Source organism: Alosa sapidissima, chromosome 20, assembly GCF_018492685.1.
Source record: "Alosa sapidissima isolate fAloSap1 chromosome 20, fAloSap1.pri, whole genome shotgun sequence".
In the NCBI taxonomy this organism is placed as follows: domain Eukaryota; kingdom Metazoa; phylum Chordata; class Actinopteri; order Clupeiformes; family Clupeidae; genus Alosa; species Alosa sapidissima.
In genome coordinates, this window is record NC_055976.1 from 16,072,375 (window position 1) to 16,089,874 (window position 17,500).

The following is a 17,500-nucleotide window of genomic DNA, read 5'->3' on the forward strand; positions in this document are numbered from 1 at the left end:
TTTTGAAGAGCTAAACAAAGATGAAAAATGGCTATACTCTCAGGAAAGGGTCCTTCAGCTGCCTTTTTGGTCTACATGTATGATCTATGTGTATGTTTGTGTGTCTGTGTGTGTGTGTGTGTGTGTGTGTGTGTGTGTGTGTGTGTGTGTGTGTGTGTGTGTGTGTGTGTCTGTGTTGTATTGTTTTTTATTTGTCCTATATCTTTTTTCTTCTATCCTCTATTACCTATGGATATTTTATATAAGTTTAGATCTATGTATGTTACACATACATGTCTATGCATTGTTTTGTTAGCCTGCCATTCCGAACTTAGTCCCGCCCACAACATTTGAGGTCGGGAAGTTCGGCCTGGCATTGCTCCATTGTGGAGCAAGTATGCTCGCCCGAGATCAGGCGGACCAATCAAATCGGGCTTTACGATGATGGACAGGTGAGCAACAGAGCCTGGTCTATCACGTTATCTGAGCACGCTTAGATTTGGCTTATGTTTGAAACAAAAACTCTGTGGCTAGAAGGATACATGGCTTTTAAGACCCCATATGGAAAATGAATATTATTTAATGAGGTTTTATCACAGAAAACGATTATTTCTGAAAACTTTGGCCAAAGTTGAGATGTGGGAAAACTTGTGGTTTCACTTTCATCAAGGGAAAACAGCGCTGTTGCATTGCGACATGTTCCCTCGTTCGTTTGAAATTTCTGATTGACCACCTGTTCGAGGGATTTGCAACAGCCTTTCCCAGCTGTTTAACATGTTTGTAGCATATCGGTGTTCAACAGAATTATTTTTAAAAACGGAGGGGATATAGGCTATCAGTTTTTTCCTAATAGCCTACCCTACTACCTATCTCTTAGATTTCGCTAATGAGTGTTATAGGCTAAGAGTTATTGACGGCACTAACTTTTACAAAAGAACAGAAAACAATGTTAAGGCATTTGTGGAGAAGAAGGATGGTTCATGTGTTTTCTTCCTACACCTCACGGTAAGCTATTTCGTTGCTCTGATTGGTTAGATCTATCCAATTGAGTGCAGAGGCATCCCCCCCCCCCGTATCGATTGAAACACGCCCCATAATTATGTCCCAATGGAGCAGTATCAGACTCATATTCTGACTAGAATTGAGTATGACTACGTCAGGCTACTGTTATGTAGGACTGCTTTGGCAATGCAAATGCCCTTTTTGTCATGCCAATACAGCACCATTGAACCTTTGAATTGAATTGAATTGAATTGAATTGAATTGAATTGAATTGAATTTAATTAAATTGAGAGAGAGAGGGAGAGAGAGACAAAGAAAGAGCGAGAGAGAGAGAGAAGAGAGAGAGAGAAGAGAGAGAGAGAGAAAGAGAGGACAATCCTCAGAGAGAAGCTCAGTGCTCGAACACAGACACACAAAAACATTCCGGCATAAACACACACGCACACATTCACATACACACACACACACACACACACAAACCTCCTATGGAGATTTATACAGACAAGAACACAAATACATACACAACCCAACACACACACACACACACACACACACACACACACACACACACACACACACACATTCCAGTTGAGGGGGACAAGGCAGCTAAGCAGCAAGGGGCTCTTGATTGCAGTCAATCAATACATCAATACATATTCATTTAGATGAATGGAAGGGAGTTGCAGAGTAAGGATTCAGCTCCATGCTGTGATGCCACAAAATGATTTGTTCCCCTCTGCCATGGCTCTCCCTCTCTCTCCCTGTTTCTCTTTCTGCCTATCACTTCTGCTGCACCTCCCTCCTCTTTCCCCCTCTCTCTCCATCTTCTATCTCCCTCTCGTTCCTCTTTTCCTCACTAATCTCTCTCTCCCCCTGTACAATATACCTCTCCCTCTCCTCCCATCATCTCTCTCTCTCTCTCTCTCTCTCTCTCTCTCTTTATCAATTTCTCTCTAGCACAGTTGTTGTGCGTTGTGATATACCATCCAATGTCTTGGATGGCAGTGATTTATCATTTTAAAGGTGGGGACAAACATAAAAGAGCTGGGCGTAACAGCCCACCCACCCAGGTCATGGTTAAACACACACACACACACACACACACACACACACACACACACACACACAGACACACACACATACAAACACACACACACAAGCATGCACAGACACATACAAACACACACACAAACACATATACACAAACACACACACACAAGCATGCACAGACACATACAAACACACACACAAACACATATACACAAACACACACACACACACACACACACACACACACACACACACACACACACAATGCACTGACCAAATGCAAAACTTACCACTTTCACCAGCTGTGACATGGACACCTCGAACTGTACAACAACTGGGTCTGACACATTCTCCACCGGCCGTATGTACTGGTTGTAGTTTGAGAAGATCACAGAGAACAGCTTGTGTTCTGCCTCTGAGCAGGTTCCACCTTAACGCAGAACAACAGGAGAGAACACAGTTGAACCTAGGGAGGAGAATGATGGCTGTCTCTGTCCTACTACTGGACATTCTTTGAAACATATCCCTATTCAAACAGACAGGGGATTGCAGTGGCTCACTGCTGTAATGGAAATTCTTCAGGGGGTTGAGTGGTCTGTTTACAGTAAATATAAACTTTCCTTCCGATTTAGTGCTGAAGAACAGTTATATGTCAAGGGACAGATGTTTGTTATTACTCTTCTCAGCCTGAAAACAACATCAATTTGCTATGGTGAAAAATTAAATCGATTTCATAGTGTCAACAAAATATTCATCACGAGAAGATTGCGTCTGTCATCGAGGCATCTGGCATGTTGGTTATCGATTTGGTTAAAACGGACATGCAATGATGTGACGGATATCCCAAAGATAGAATGTAAATATTTAAGCTCTAGCTCTAAGAAACAAACAGCCCAATGTCACGACAGAGTGACATCCTCTATATTTCAACCTACAATACAATTTGTTCAAAGGTAATTGGGGAAATATTTTAATGCCATCGGAAAACCGAAACTGTAGCTACAACTTTATTCAATCAAAAATGGGTGATATAATAACTTAGACTACTTGTGATATATCCACCACAAATATTAAACTTATCCTAACAGACTTAACAGTTATATGCTAGGCTTGTCTAAAAAAAGGTTTGAACCAGTTATCTGTAACTAATTAGGCTATTGTTGCGGCGTCCTTCGCAACAACACTTGTGCGTTTAATTTTCGAACTAATCCGACCGACAGCAACAAGTATCACCAAGGAATCATGACCGGCACTCACTTTGTATGAAATATAGCAGAAGACGACCAACAGAAGACTCACCCGCAAATAGATTGAAGAGAAACACACAGACTGGGAATATCAGGACTATTCGGACATCCATCTCGCAGTTCTGAAGAATCCTGTGCAATGAATCTTGATCCGCCGCGAGAGGAAGGTGAGCCAAAAGACAGAGAGAATGGTGACGGCGCACCGATAGGTGGACTGTGGTCGTCGGCCAACATTTCGAACGGAGGGAAGAAAGAGAGAGGAGGGTGGAGAGGAAGTGAGAGAGGGAGAGTGCACTGGAGAGAGAGAAGAGAGGATTCGAGGGAAGGAAGAGAGAGAGAGAGAGAGGGAGAGAGAGAGAGCATAGTCAAGCACTAAGCCAGGGGGTGGAGAGGGCGGACGATGGAGACATAACTCTAGCTGCGCTTGGGGTGCTTTCCTTTTACCGTAAGGATAATTGGATGAATATTTGAGTGCTGCATTTTATCGAAAGTCTTCTGAAGTAATACGTGTCATGAGATCAGTCAATCTCTTTATTCTCACCTTAGAGGGTGATTTCTAGCCTACGAGGAACACTATCGGAAACTGATTGCAAGCCCATCAAAACACTATAATGTGCCTAGCCTACTTAATTATTTGGAATATTGCAGCCTGATCATTTAGTAAACTGCGTAGGTCTTTGGTTGTTTGCTGGTTGGGTTTTTCAAGAACATAATTTTTCGTCGAGTGTTACTACACGGGGCGTGATATATGGCTTCAGTACCATGGACAACGGACTTGCCTCCCATCCACCGCGCTCAGGATGACCAGTGGTCAGATCACTTACAGCAAACCATCCGTGTGCCATGGAACTCCCTAGCTGAGTGATATCTGTTTTCAGACTATTCCTTAAGATTGCTTGAAGAGTAGCTAATTAAACACAATCAACCCCTGGCCTACCCCTTACAGAGTGTTTGTGGTAAAGTGGAAGGGGCAGCCGTACTGGTTAGACTTAGGGACCGTAGGGTTGCCTGTTCGAACCCTGACAACGGCTGAAGTGCCTTTGAGCAAGGCACCTAACCCCTCACTGCTCCCCGAGCGCCGCTGTTGTAGCAGGCAGCTCACTCCGCCGGGATTAGTGTGTGCTCCTCCTAACTGTGTGCTGAGTGTGTTTCATTAACTCATGGATTTGGATAAATAGCAGAGACCTAATTTCACTCACAGGATCAAATGAGTATATACTTATACTTAAAGTGTTGTGACTCCTTTATTCAAATCCTGTTTGGGTCAGAGTGTTAGTGTGGACTGATGTGGTTATGCCTCCTGTCTGGGGTCTTTTATTCTCCCCTCAAGCATACACCCACATAATTACCACTCCTACACACACACACACACACACACACATACATAAGCACACACACAAGCACTGCATGAGGAGGGGCCTGCCCACTACATCACTCATCACTTTCATTATTAAAAACACCAGGTTGTGATTTCTGAATGAACCAATATGCTTTTAATACACCGATCTGAACCTCAGAACCCGATGTGACAGCAAACTGATGCTTCTTGGGCATCAGTGTATCAACATGAAAATAGTGCTGTAGCATAATAATGATGCACAGGAAAATTGCAAGTATCTTTAATATGTATTCTATATACTAAGAACACATTATGGCGGGATAACTCTACAGATAGCACAACAAAATTGTGTATGTCACAGCGTATGAAGTATAAGGTACTGTAGGCTATAATTCATAGTATAGAATGTAAAGTGAAGGCAATTTAGGCAAATTATTTATAATACTTAACAAACATAGAGTACCTGAGGACTCCTGAGACTTCAAAAGGGGTTGTGTTAATGCACTCCAAAACCAGAAGCCGCATGATGTGTACACAACTTACTCTGTGATCATTAAAGTGATATTATTTATGTTTGGATATTTCTTGGCAATGTTTCATTGGACTGAAAACAGCTGTTAGAAATATTTCTGTTGGATACTTGTTGTTGTCCCATCCTCCTTGTAAGACAACACTCTAATTAATTGTTTAAGATAAAACTTGTTAATTAGGTAAATACTTTACCGCTCAAGTGTGAGCTGAGCTTTATCCAAAACAAAGCCATCAGCATTAAACAAAGATCACATATCAAGCCTACTCTTAGACTCAGCACATAAGACATTCTGGCTATCATTAAGGGTACATACATCATTTTTGTGGGGCATCGGAAAGTACCTTGGCTCTGAACGAGGGCTAGAGTCCAATCCCTTGCAGTTTATTGTGATATGAGGACATAACAGGGCAGTATGTTCAAGAACACCTAAATTGCACCTGATATGAAAAATAAAACATAAACACACAAACACTGGACTTCTTTTTGGATGCTGTTGGAAGCCTCTGCTTTACTGCAAAGCAAACAGTGACCTGGCATGGGGTCAGGAGGCTATTTGTCTGCTTGCCCATTCAGCCCCTTAAATACTAGCCCCCCTCTCTAGTCCACACCAAAGACCCTTGATTACTAGCCCCCCTCCCCTCTCTAGTCCACACCAAAGGTTCTAGATTACTAACCAACCCCCCTCTAGTCCACACCAAAGGCCCTTAATCACTAGCCCCCCCCCCCCCCCCTCTAGTCCACAGCTCTCAGTGTGTATGCCCCTCCTGTTGTATTCCATCTCGATTGAGAAAGGCACGTTTATGGATGTGTGTAGAATGATTGAGGAAGGCACGTTTATGGATGTGTGTAGAGCAACATCGCCAGCGGACCTCCCCTCTAATGTGCGGATGTCTTAAAAGCCTGATTAATCAACGGTCATCAAGAAGGGGGTAAATCAATGAAAAAGTTGTCGCTGCATTTGGCAGCCGGGCTGTAAATGGAGGTGTGTTGGAAGAGCAAGCAGCTGGCGGAGATGAAGGAGGCAATCTCTAATGATTTCAATACGCAGCTCACAAAGGAACCTCTGCAGTCGGCAGAATAGCCCAGCGCACTCAGCACTCTTTAAGGAAAGGTAATTTGAGGAACAAAAAGAGAGAATGTGTGTGTGTATCACTGTGTGTGCTTGCATGTGTGTGTGTGTGTGTGTGTGTTTACATGTCAGTTTGTGTGTACAAGTGTGTGTGTGTGTCTGTCTGTATGTGTGTGTATGTGCATGTATGCATACTTGTGTATGTGTGTGTGTGTGTGTATGTGTGTGTGTGTATCTGTGTAGCATGCACTGGATGGATTTTTGTGTTTGCATGAGGGTACAAATATTTTTATGACCTTGGACAATACCTGACCAGATCTGTCTCCCTCTCTCTCATGCTGTGTGTGTGTATGTGTGTGTGTGTGTGTGTGTGGTAGACAGCACATAGAATAGGATTCACAGAATACGCATGTCCAGTAGATGGCATGAGGTGTACAACAAACTCAGAGAGAGAGCGAGAGAAAGAGTGCAGAAAGAGAGAGAGAGAGAGAGAGAGAGAGAGAGAGAGAGAGAGAGAGAGAGAGAGAGAGAGAGAGAGAGAGAGAGAGAGAGAGAGAGAGAGAGAGAGGTTCACTGTCAGGTCTGTCAAACTCTTCTTCTTGCCAAAAAATGTAAACTGTTGAATACACTCACAATGTCACTGTAATGAACACATTGTCCAGTTAGGCCTAGCAAATTGAAATGGAATTGGCAAAGACTGAATATGAACCATAAATTAATTTTCAAACCAATTATTCTCAGAGGTTTTATAGAAGAAAATAATCCTCATGGATCAATGGTGCATTTTATATAATTTTTAATGAAATAATAAAAATCACAGACTTACAGAGAGCAAGTAAAAATGGTAACTTACAGAAGCAACCAAGGTTAACAAAGTTAATAGCAGGAAATAAATGTCAATTTGTGATGATGAGGTCAGTTTATGAGGCTTCCATTCATCCCTGTAAAGCACTCCTTCCGAACAAGACACAAGACAAGAATTTGGACTGGGTTGATAGGAAGAGTAAAGCCAGCACACCACTGGTCCACACACGGTTTAAATGGCTCTGTGTGTTTTACGTCATGGCGGTAAGATTCTTTGTCTAACAACTGTAAAAAGTGGGATTTAGTTACATAGCGACTGGGTGGTACTACAGGCCTTGTGAAACAAACAGTTTAGAAAAACAAACAAAAAACAAAGAGTATGTCTGGTCACCTTATTTATGAGTCTCTTTTCTTCTTTCACAGTGAAAGGTGTCTATCTGACATCTAGTGATCTGATTCTAGCTAAATTGTTAGGCTGTGTGCACATTTTTTTTTAAAGAGAAAGCGTGTGGACTTGCAATTAATTATTTGGTGCTTGGATGCCCTTCAGCAACAGCATGTGATTGGAAGGTGAGACATGACTCTTCCTCATCCTCTTCCTCACCCTCAGAGCTGAGCACTGCTGAATACTGATGTCCTCAGTCTTGTGGTGAATGAGTCTCCCTCCATCCGTCCTGTAATGTCCATCACTCTTTCACCTCCATCGCATTTGTCACCTCCGTCACATAAACAGACACATCAGTCACACCTGTCACGTAGATCACACACACGAGTCACGTCAGATGCCGTTCCTGCCAGCGGACTCTGTGTGTGGCAGCGGCACGATGTGGCTCTGGAAGAGGGGCTGAAGGAAGAGACCCAGTGTCCCTGACACACACACGATCACAAAGATCCACAGGAAGAGCCGGTCCACTACCATGGCCACGTACTTCCAGTCCTCGATCACCTGCAGGAGAGGAGGGGAGGACAGCAGAGTAAGCGCGCTGTGGCTTGGGGAATAGCACACATAATAATTACACATATGCAGTGGTGTAGTCTAAGTGATACGCAGGACTACACAGTATACCCACTTAAAAAGCATCAGCATCTCAGTATACCCATTAAAAATAGGCAAGGATACGTATTAACATTTGGGGTTGATCACAGTATACCCACTACAGCTATCAAGGCTACATCACAGTATACCCACTACAGCTATCAAGGCTACATCACAGTATACCCACTACAGCTAACAAGGCTACATCACAGTATACCCACTACAGCTAACAAGGCTACATCACAGTATACCCACTACAGCTAACAAGGCTACATCACAGTATACCCACTACAGCTAACAAGGCTACACCACAGTATACCCACTACAGCTAACTAGACTACACCACTGCACATACGGACATATGCATGACATTGTGTCTGTCCACTTATACAGATGCATCACAGAAAACACTCTAATAGCCGAGCTGCACCAGCCACGTTTTCTGTTTGAAATCATTTCAACACACTGTAACTCTTAAGCCTCAAGTTGTATGCAAAAAATGTTGAACAGTTACTGAACATAAGCTTAACCAACCCCAAACCCCAAACCCCTAATCTTAACCTTAAACATAAATTGTAGTTAAGAAAGATAGTCGACAGATAGTGTGTTGATCATCTGAGCATCTGTAGATAGTCTGCGGGGGGACTCTTCAAGTAAAGTAGTGAGAAGACCAGTGTTGTGTGTAACGCATTACAGTAACGTAACAACTTTTTCGAGTAAAAAGTAGTGTAACGCACTACTACTGAAAATTTGGTTACGTAACGTAGTTCCTTTTTCATATCGGCGCAAAGTTACTTTTCCTAGGGACAGGTTTGACAGCGACGCTGCTTTCTCAGCTGCGCGCTTGCGCAATAGGCACGAGCTCCACTCGGCAGCCTACGTGACAGAGGCTGGTAGCATGAAGTGCAATCATAGCTCCACATGGTACGTGACAGAGGCTGGTGGCAATTAAGCGAGACGCAGCCAACGCTAACTTCTGAGGGATGGACATTTCTTCGAACTCGTTGAAACTAAGGGGAGGAATGTGAGTGTTAGTTGTAGCCTACACTGTGCCCTGATTTTGTCCACTGCCGTTAACTCAACTGTCAGCCTATTGATCCGATTTGCACTAGCTTTGCACCAAATTTCGGAGGAGCGCCTGTTTAATGAAAGAGTATAAGGCTATAAAATAAGCCCTCATATATTTTGTGTTCACCTATATGCCCAAGATGAATCGAGGCTATGCTATTTGATATTGTTTCATAGGGCTTTAGTTGTGGTGTTGAAGCCTATAAGCCCAATGTTTTCTTGTCAAGTGCTCTGTTTGTGACATTTTTTTTTATAATAAATAGCACAAAAGAGATACCTGTTATGTCCTCCATAGTAGAACTTTATGTAGGCCTACACATTTAGGAACAGATATTGGGTTCTGCCCAAAGTCGAGCAACATAAAAGTAATGTAAAAGTAACGAGTAACATAAAAAGTTACTTTCCATAGAGGGTAACTAAGTAAAGTAACGGGTTACTTTTTTGAGTAAGTAACGAGTAACGAGCAAACACTACTTTTTAAAAGTAACTTCCCCAACACTGGAGAAGACAAAGAGAAAGAGGTAAAGAAGATAAAGATAGAAAATGAACAACAGAAAGAAAGAGAGAGAGAGAGAAAGAGATGAAATGGAGAAGATGAAAGAAATGGAAGAAGTGGACAGGACAGACTGAGGATGAGAAATAGTTTGCCTTTAATGAGTTCAGCAGCATGGGGTTAAAGTTGCTTAGCTATACATGGCCACTGTTCCTATTGACCCCGTAACCTCCGGCTCTCTCATCTGCCCTGTCCTTACTGCGAGGGCAACCATTTCTCAAACAGCCTCCTCCATTGATCTACTTCAGAAAACAATCAATGGTAGAGCATTTGTGTCGCTTCGCTCGTGTTTCACAGAGTCTCTAACACTTCGGTCTGTGAGTCGTCACACTAAACACTTCCTATAGGAATGCTGACCCTGTTGTCTACTGACACGTTCCTCTACAGACAGGTGACTCCTCTGACACAAAAGCATAACACTCTGCACTTACAGGACAAGACCCATCGCTTAGTGGACGCAGGCTGCTCTTTCCTATTTAAGATGTCAGATGGTTATTTGACATGTTGCTGTGTCAAGTTTTCATTTGAAGATGTAAGGTGTGTCTAGTTGGTAACACGTTCAGATGTTTAAATGCAATGCCATATGTGCTGACACCATGTATGTATGTTACGGGAAATGTAAACATCAGCAACAGAATTGTGAGGTAGAGGTTATACTCAGAGTACCACAGGCATGTTTAAAGGAAAGAAGCACTGTACACTAGAGCCGTCATATATAAAGAGAATAATGTGTAGAAAACAAGCATAAAAACAATTAAAACATCTGTTGTGATGGTCTAACCCTTAGTCAGTGCTTTTACCAGTTTGTTTAGATGTGCACATTGCATAATTTATGTGCATTGTACAAACAGGCCATGCAAGCAAGACAATCAATCAATAACTGTTAAGTGAGCTGCAAGAGCTCATTTCGGCCTTTGATTACTCACGCTCTGGTCATCGTCGTCCCCCATCATGCGGTCAGCTACGTAGCGCACCCCGTCCACGGCCTCCTCCACGTTAGAGCCCCAGTCCATCCCACCACCCCCACTGCCACCTCCTCCTCCTCCTCCTCCTCCTCCTCCTCCTCCTCCTCCTCCTCCTCCTCCTCCTGCTCTCTGCCTCAGGTCCTGCGCCGAGGCGTACCCATTGGGCAGGAAGTCCGAGCGGAGGTCCCCCTTCCTGCCGCCCTGGGATCCGAAGCCGAAGGTAGTGGCAGTGGCGGCGGTGGACGAGGCACTCTTGAAGAAGTGCCCCGGCGAGGAGAAGGCCGAGGTGAGCAGGGCGGCAGACGAGGCCGAGATGGTGGGCATCGAGGGCAGCACGGGCGCCCCGTAGCTCAGCCCCAGGAGTCCGCGCTGGGCCCGGGCCCGCCGTTGCTGCCGCAGCCGCTGGCGCGCCGAGCTGTTGTGCGGCCGGCGCATGAAGAGCAGCGCGGGCAGCTTGACCAGGAAGACCAGCTTGACCCAGGCGGGCATGGTGTGGGTGCTGGGCGAGCGGTGGTGCACGTTGAGCACGCAGACGCTCGTGATGATGGAGAAGGTCACCAGCACCATGGTGAACATCAGGTACTTGCCGATCAGCGGCACGTCCAGCGAGGTGGGCGGCACGATCTTGGAGATCAGCAGGAGGAACACGGTGAGGGCCAGCAGCACGGAGATGCACAGGGTCATCTTCTCGCCACAGTCCGACGGCAGGTAGAAGACCAGGATGGCCAGGGACGTGATGAGGATGCAGGGGATGATCAGGTTGATGGTGTAGAAGAGCGGCTTGCGCTTGATGAGGAAATCGTAGGTGAGGTCCACGTAGGTGGGATCGTTGGCGTTGACCGTCCGCCTCCCAGGGAGGGCCAGGATGTCCCACTCCCCGCTGGGGGTGAAGTCGTCCATGCTGGCCACTTCGGACTTTAGGACCAGGTCGATCTCGGTGTGGTCGTAGGTCCAGGAGCGGAACTTGAGCGTGCAGTTCTGCTGGTCGAAGGGGAAGTGCTTGACCTCGATCTTGCAGGCGCTCTTGTAGATGGCCGGAGGCAGCCAGGCGATGCTGCCGTTGAACAGCACGATGGCGTTGGTGAAGACCGTCACCTCGTAGGTGCCGTCGGCGCTGGGGTGGGAGGAGTTAGAAGGGAGGGATGCAAACATGAGACATGATGCAGATAATGTTAAATTATATGTTACTATTGGTGACAGACCCAGATGAATGAGAGATGTCACTCAGCTAAAAAACGACTGAGAGTAGACTCTCACTCAGTTAGAAAAAACTGAAATATATCATAACATATCAAACACATAACGTTCCTTGCATTCTCAATGAGCATGCATGTATGTGCAGACTGGGAATCCAGTATATTGAACGCCTCCATCTTGGCATTATAACTACAAATGTTAATTGCGATTCTCTGTTGAGCATCACAGGCGGATCGTGTAGCTGATGGATGACGGATGACACCCACTTGTTGTACAGCACGATGTCAGGCAGCCAGATGTGGCGGGAGGGGATCCGCAGCTTGTCGATTCCCTCATACTCCGCCGGGTTCCAGGACAGACGGTAATCATTCCAGTTCTGCACAGAAAATCACTCTCAACAACATCTCTCTCTGTCTGTCTCTCCGCTTTTTCTCTCTCTCTCTCAGCACCACAGACTCGCTCTCTTTCTCCACTCCATCAACACTACTCTCTCTCTCTCTCTGTTTTCCCACCAACTTGTTCTCTCTCTCCCTCCTTGTCCACATCATAGATCTTTCTCTGTTTTGCAAGCACTACGTATAGACTCACTCTCTTCCTAGTTCCATCAACCCGACAGACTCTTCTCTTTCTCCTCTGTCCCATAAACTCTCTCTCTCTCTCCCTCCCTCCCTTTCTCTCTCTCTCTCTCTCTACATTATCCCTTATTACCCACTTCATCCTTATTTAAATCGAGAACAGGGAGGCAGCAGGAGGGGCACCTATCCTGGATGTTAATGTGCTAATCCTGTTTAATAGGTGGGAGGGACATCCTCATGCTCACCTGAGTTAGCCACACGTTGGTGGTCATCACCTGGTCTCGTTCATTCTGTGGACAGAGAGGGTAGATGTGAAACTCACACACAGATGCATAGTATGGTTTAAATACCCATCACACACACACACACACACACACACACAAACACACACACACACACACACACACACACACACACACACACACACACACACACACACACACACACACACACACACACAGAGTCATGCAGTCGAAGCAACCATAAAATATAACAATGATGTACATAAACGTAAGCGCACTTCCTCTAACATGCAGTGCACACTCTTCTCAGTGAACACACTTCATACTCATACACACATTACAATCATAAAAGCACTCATAAAAAGACACACTATAATATGCAAGGATGCATACAAGCAGACAGTTTATAGAGACACACTGTGCACACTTAATAAATGTACATACATACTGCACGCTCACACAGAATGCACACACACACACACACACACACACATGCTGATACTGGTGCAGCTGTGTGACATTTACACACAGCTGTGTCATGTCCCGTTAGACTGATGTGTGTGGAGCTGTGATTGTATTTCCCTTTGGCCCGCTATGCTGTTTAGATCTATGACACCATTACCAGAACACGACGAGTGTTCCGTCTCTCGGTGTCCTCGCCCGCCCCCCCCTCCTCCTCCTCCTCCGCTCCCTAATGCTAAATCCATATACCACAAATGAAATGAGTCACAGAGAGACACTGGGGCGGCACGGGCGCAGGCATCCATACTGCACACGTCCGTACGTCCACCCCCTGCGTACCGCTCCGCGAATGAAACGCAACCCGAGCGAGTATATCAACCGGAGCCTGGGTGCGCTCCCCTGCTTTTATAGGACACGACTATTTCAATCACTTGTGCAGCGGGAGACAATGAGAGACTATAAAGTGAGGATCTATCTGGGCCCAGGCCCCAGGGCGGCCGGTGACAGACATAGTGGCCGGCGTCTTGTAAATCAAAAGCTACCACGGTCCCGGCCCGGCAGCTTTACGGCATCCGTCGTATCGCAGAGCAGGCGGAAGGTTTCCGTCCTGAGGCCCGTGACAGTGGCAGCTGCTGTTAATGCTTGCTAAAGATCCACCAGAGGAAAGGGCTCTTTTATAGACTGACTCCCTGCTTGGTGTATTTTCAGAGTGCTTAAGTGTGTGTGTATGTGTGCGCGCAGTGTGTGTTTCTGTCTTTAGTGTGTGTCCTCTGTCTAATGTGCTTCCTTTCCTCTCTCTGCCCATCTCTGTCCAGAATGTGTCTGGTTTGACTAAGCGCCACATGACAGAGCGGAGGCAGACCTAAGCCACACAGTAGGTCTCATCAAGGCCAGACCCTTCACACACGCCACTTCTGAAACCCAAGGCATTTGATATGTTTCACTGCTCTAAACTTCAGTGATGCCCCCCCCCCCCCCCCCCCCTGTCTCCCCATCTCCACTGGACTCCTGGAACACTAAATGTTTTTTGTTTGTAAACCATGGTCCCCTTTCTCAACAACTCATACAGAACTTGCAGTTTTTTTATTTTGTTTACACTTGGCAATAGTCTCTATCTCCCGCTCCAAGAGTAGCTGAAATAGCGAATGAACACTGTTCTTAAGGAACTCCCGCACATTGTTATTGTTGCAAAGGTTAATTTAATAAGCAATGTTTCGGTCGTTCGACCTTCCTCAGGTTATTTTTGAAATCTTTGACACACCTATGCCGAAGTCTTTTGTTTTCTATTAATTTTGTTGTTGCCATAATTGATGCAGGCTGCACAGGCAAGGATGCTGTTGTGGAGGCAGGCATCGGTGCTAGATACATTTGAGATACATTTTCAAGATACAATTTATCTAAATGTGACTAGGCAATAGTCTCTCACTGTCTCCCACTTCATGAGCAAGGCTTTAATGGATGCACACCCAGTTTCCTGTTTACATCCACGCTACTGTCTAGTCATCATTATTTTTTAAGATTGTTTTTTTTTTTTAACCATCAGTGGTCATCAGTGGTGTTTACTTCCTGATTACGAACCACACAGGAGCTCAGGTGAACTGGTCTCTTCCTGGAAGACTCGACTACGGTGCTTTAGTGCACACCTGAGTTCAGAACTAAACGAACCCAATCGAACAACTCAGGCGGACTCCAGTCCACTCCTAATAGCTCTGGAGTGAAAGCTGACGGAAGTGAACCGCATCAGGGCCGGGTTCAACCCAGATGTCAGCGGCGGTTCTGAGAGTGGACTCACCACGCTGATGAGCTGGGCCAGGGACACCTGGAGGAGGATAGTGACGCGCTCGGTGCGGTTGACAGCCGGCCGGATCAGCTTGTTGTAGCGGTCTTTGCCCAGGAGCCAGTTCATCAGCCGCTCCTCGGCGTCTGCACACGCGCCACCTGCACAGGCATCATGGGATAGCATGGGTGAGAGGAAAGACAACGTCTACAGCAAGCATCACAAATACAGACACATGTTCATTAATTCATTCAAAATTATAATTCCCTCATTCAGTCACATGCAGATAAATGCATGCATACATTCACACATCTGCACCTGATTCTCAAATTGCCATTATGTAAACATCCAAACATTTTCATTGATTATTACTTTCAGCTAAAGCTAATTCCAGAAGACCTAATATAGGAAATTGACTTCTTCACACTGAGATGGATAATTGAGAGACTTCAGTAGTTCAGAGGCTTTGAACTCCTTTTAAAGCGTAACTGACACGAGCTATGGCTTGTTTTATTTCATCTACTCTCCTGTCAACACCTTCTTCATCTGGTGATATAGCCCAGGTCGTTCCTGCTGAGGATATTTATTGACGTGTTCCAGCTAGCTGCCTCGGCTTTTAATCGCGCTACACGGCGCATGCTTTACGGCTGGGTGCCGGGTCATGTTGCTGACTGCACATTTCTGAAAGCAGCATTACAGCCTGTTCCTCATGCAACAACAAAAACTCGCAGCACATAAACACTGCAAAGGGTCTGGATAACTGGATAACTTTGTATGATAACACCATTTGCCCCATGGACCACAAGCAAATAGCAGTCTTAAGGCAACATGACATAGACTCTTTGTGACAAGCAACATTATTCAAAATTAATTTTAATTATCCCCAAATTAATTTTGAACAGCTTTTGCATGATATTTCTGACTATCCAGTATCATCGCAATACATCAGCAAACAAGCTAACTTAGCTAGCATTGCCTGAGTTGATTTTGGTGTTTACAGTAATTTCCTGTGTATTAGCCGCATTGTGTATAAACCGCAGGAAAGTGTTTCATGCAAGTAAATTTAGCAAAATAAATGTAGAAACCTCGGCTAATAGTTGGGAAATTACGGTACAAGGCAAGTCTGTAGACCTCTATCAAGTAGTTTTAGACACATCTCTGTTAAAATAACTCTGAGGCATTTTTGTAGATTCAATGACTATGATGAGATTCTGGGCACATAATCTCAATGAAAACCTTTGAAAAGCACAACGCAAAACAAGAAAGAAGTGATTATTATTGGTTGCTAAGCACACTGAGGCAGCTGTGGCCTACTGGTTAGCGCTTCGGACTTGGAACCGGAGGGTTGCCGGTTCGAACCCCGACCAGTAGGCTTGGCTGAAGTGCCCTTGAGCAAGGCACCTAATCCCGCACTGCTCCCCGAGCGCTGCTGTTGTTGCAGGCAGCTCACTGCGCTGGGATTAGTGTGTGCTTCACCTCACTGTGTTCACTGTGTGCTGAGTGTGTTTCACTAATTCAGGGATTGGGATAAATGCAGAGACCAAATTTCCCTCACAGGATCAAAAGAGTATATATACTTATATATACTTAAGTAACACTTTCACACTGGATGTTAACGCCTCCGTGTCCTGAAGGCATGATAGAAAATGTTTTCGGCTTCAATTTTCAGGATGAAGGGGCCTGACTCAACTAACAATGAGCCCTGACACGCCCACAACGCCTCTTGACAAATGGCAGGGGGGAGTCTAACTGAGTGTGCTCTTAACAGTGAGGGATTGGACGGCCACTTCCTGCTGAAACAGGAAGGGCAGGGTGCGTGGGATAAGATGGAGCGAGGTGGACCAGCCCTCACCCCTCTCTGCTGATGGAGGCTCTGCAGTGGTGAAGAGGAACAGAGGGGATCACAGAAGAAGCCTACAGTCCATTGGTTTGTTTGATCTTTTGATTGTTTGGTCATAAAGGACACTTTAAAGGTGTGTGGCCGGTTGCACAAAGCACCTTAAGTTTTTTCCCTTAAGTATGACCCTTAAGGCTTAATTTCTCCTTAGGTAAGGGATTCACTTAAGGGTGTTGCACAGAATACCTTAAAATGCTTCCTTAGTTAAGGAGAAACGTTAAGCAATTTACTGCATTAAAAGAGATTTTCCGGCACGAAACTTCTATAGTTTCCACGGAGATTGTTCAACAGCTGTACTAGCTGCCTTTGCCACGATGCTGTTACTGAAAGGACTCCTGAATAGCTATCATAAGCAGCTAAGGCAACTTGAATGTCCGACTGATGGAAATAATCAGACGTTTATTGTTGTTTGGCTGTACTGCACATGAATATGACGTCAACGCGTATGCAAGGATAGCCAGCGTGAGCAGCTCAGAGCACACTTTTGCGTTTTCAACCCTTTAGACGGGAACGCGACGGTGGAGCGTCTTTACGATTTCCACTCTGGAGGGTGGGTTCATTTTTTTGCGTTTTTAAGCCCCCAAAACGCTGTCGCCGTCTAAACGAAAGGCACATCTGATAAAATATTTTGTCGGTTTCACCCGGGAGCGTTGTCGTGTAAAGCCGGCCTAAATGCACCCCTTACTTGCATGCCCCTGAAGCAATG

The 17,500-nt window shown here is 45.3% G+C and overlaps 2 protein-coding genes and 1 long non-coding RNA gene across 3 annotated transcripts in view; 1 reads left to right on the forward strand and 2 right to left on the reverse strand.

The window, feature by feature from the left end:
- chrna3 (cholinergic receptor, nicotinic, alpha 3) overlaps positions 1-3,495 on the reverse strand; it is a 16,550-nt gene extending 13,055 nt beyond the window's left edge. The window contains exons 1-2 of the mRNA XM_042074724.1: positions 3,331-3,495; positions 2,322-2,461 (exon numbers count right to left, since the gene is read on the reverse strand). Coding sequence (XP_041930658.1) covers positions 2,322-2,461; positions 3,331-3,391 — 201 coding nt within the window. The 5' untranslated portion in view covers positions 3,392-3,495. The remainder of the gene's footprint in view (positions 1-2,321; positions 2,462-3,330) is intronic.
- The window catches only part of LOC121694540, a 22,090-nt gene extending 10,399 nt beyond the window's left edge, over positions 1-11,691 (forward strand). The window contains exon 2 of the long non-coding RNA XR_006025803.1: positions 11,621-11,691. This is a non-coding gene — a long non-coding RNA (uncharacterized LOC121694540). The remainder of the gene's footprint in view (positions 1-11,620) is intronic.
- chrnb4 (cholinergic receptor, nicotinic, beta 4 (neuronal)) overlaps positions 7,040-17,500 on the reverse strand; it is an 18,032-nt gene continuing 7,571 nt past the window's right edge. Inside the window, exons 2-6 of the mRNA XM_042074725.1 lie at positions 14,913-15,058; positions 12,662-12,706; positions 12,108-12,217; positions 10,606-11,758; positions 7,040-7,968 (exon numbers count right to left, since the gene is read on the reverse strand). Of these exons, the coding sequence (XP_041930659.1) occupies positions 7,801-7,968; positions 10,606-11,758; positions 12,108-12,217; positions 12,662-12,706; positions 14,913-15,058 (1,622 nt within the window). The 3' untranslated portion in view covers positions 7,040-7,800. The remainder of the gene's footprint in view (positions 7,969-10,605; positions 11,759-12,107; positions 12,218-12,661; positions 12,707-14,912; positions 15,059-17,500) is intronic.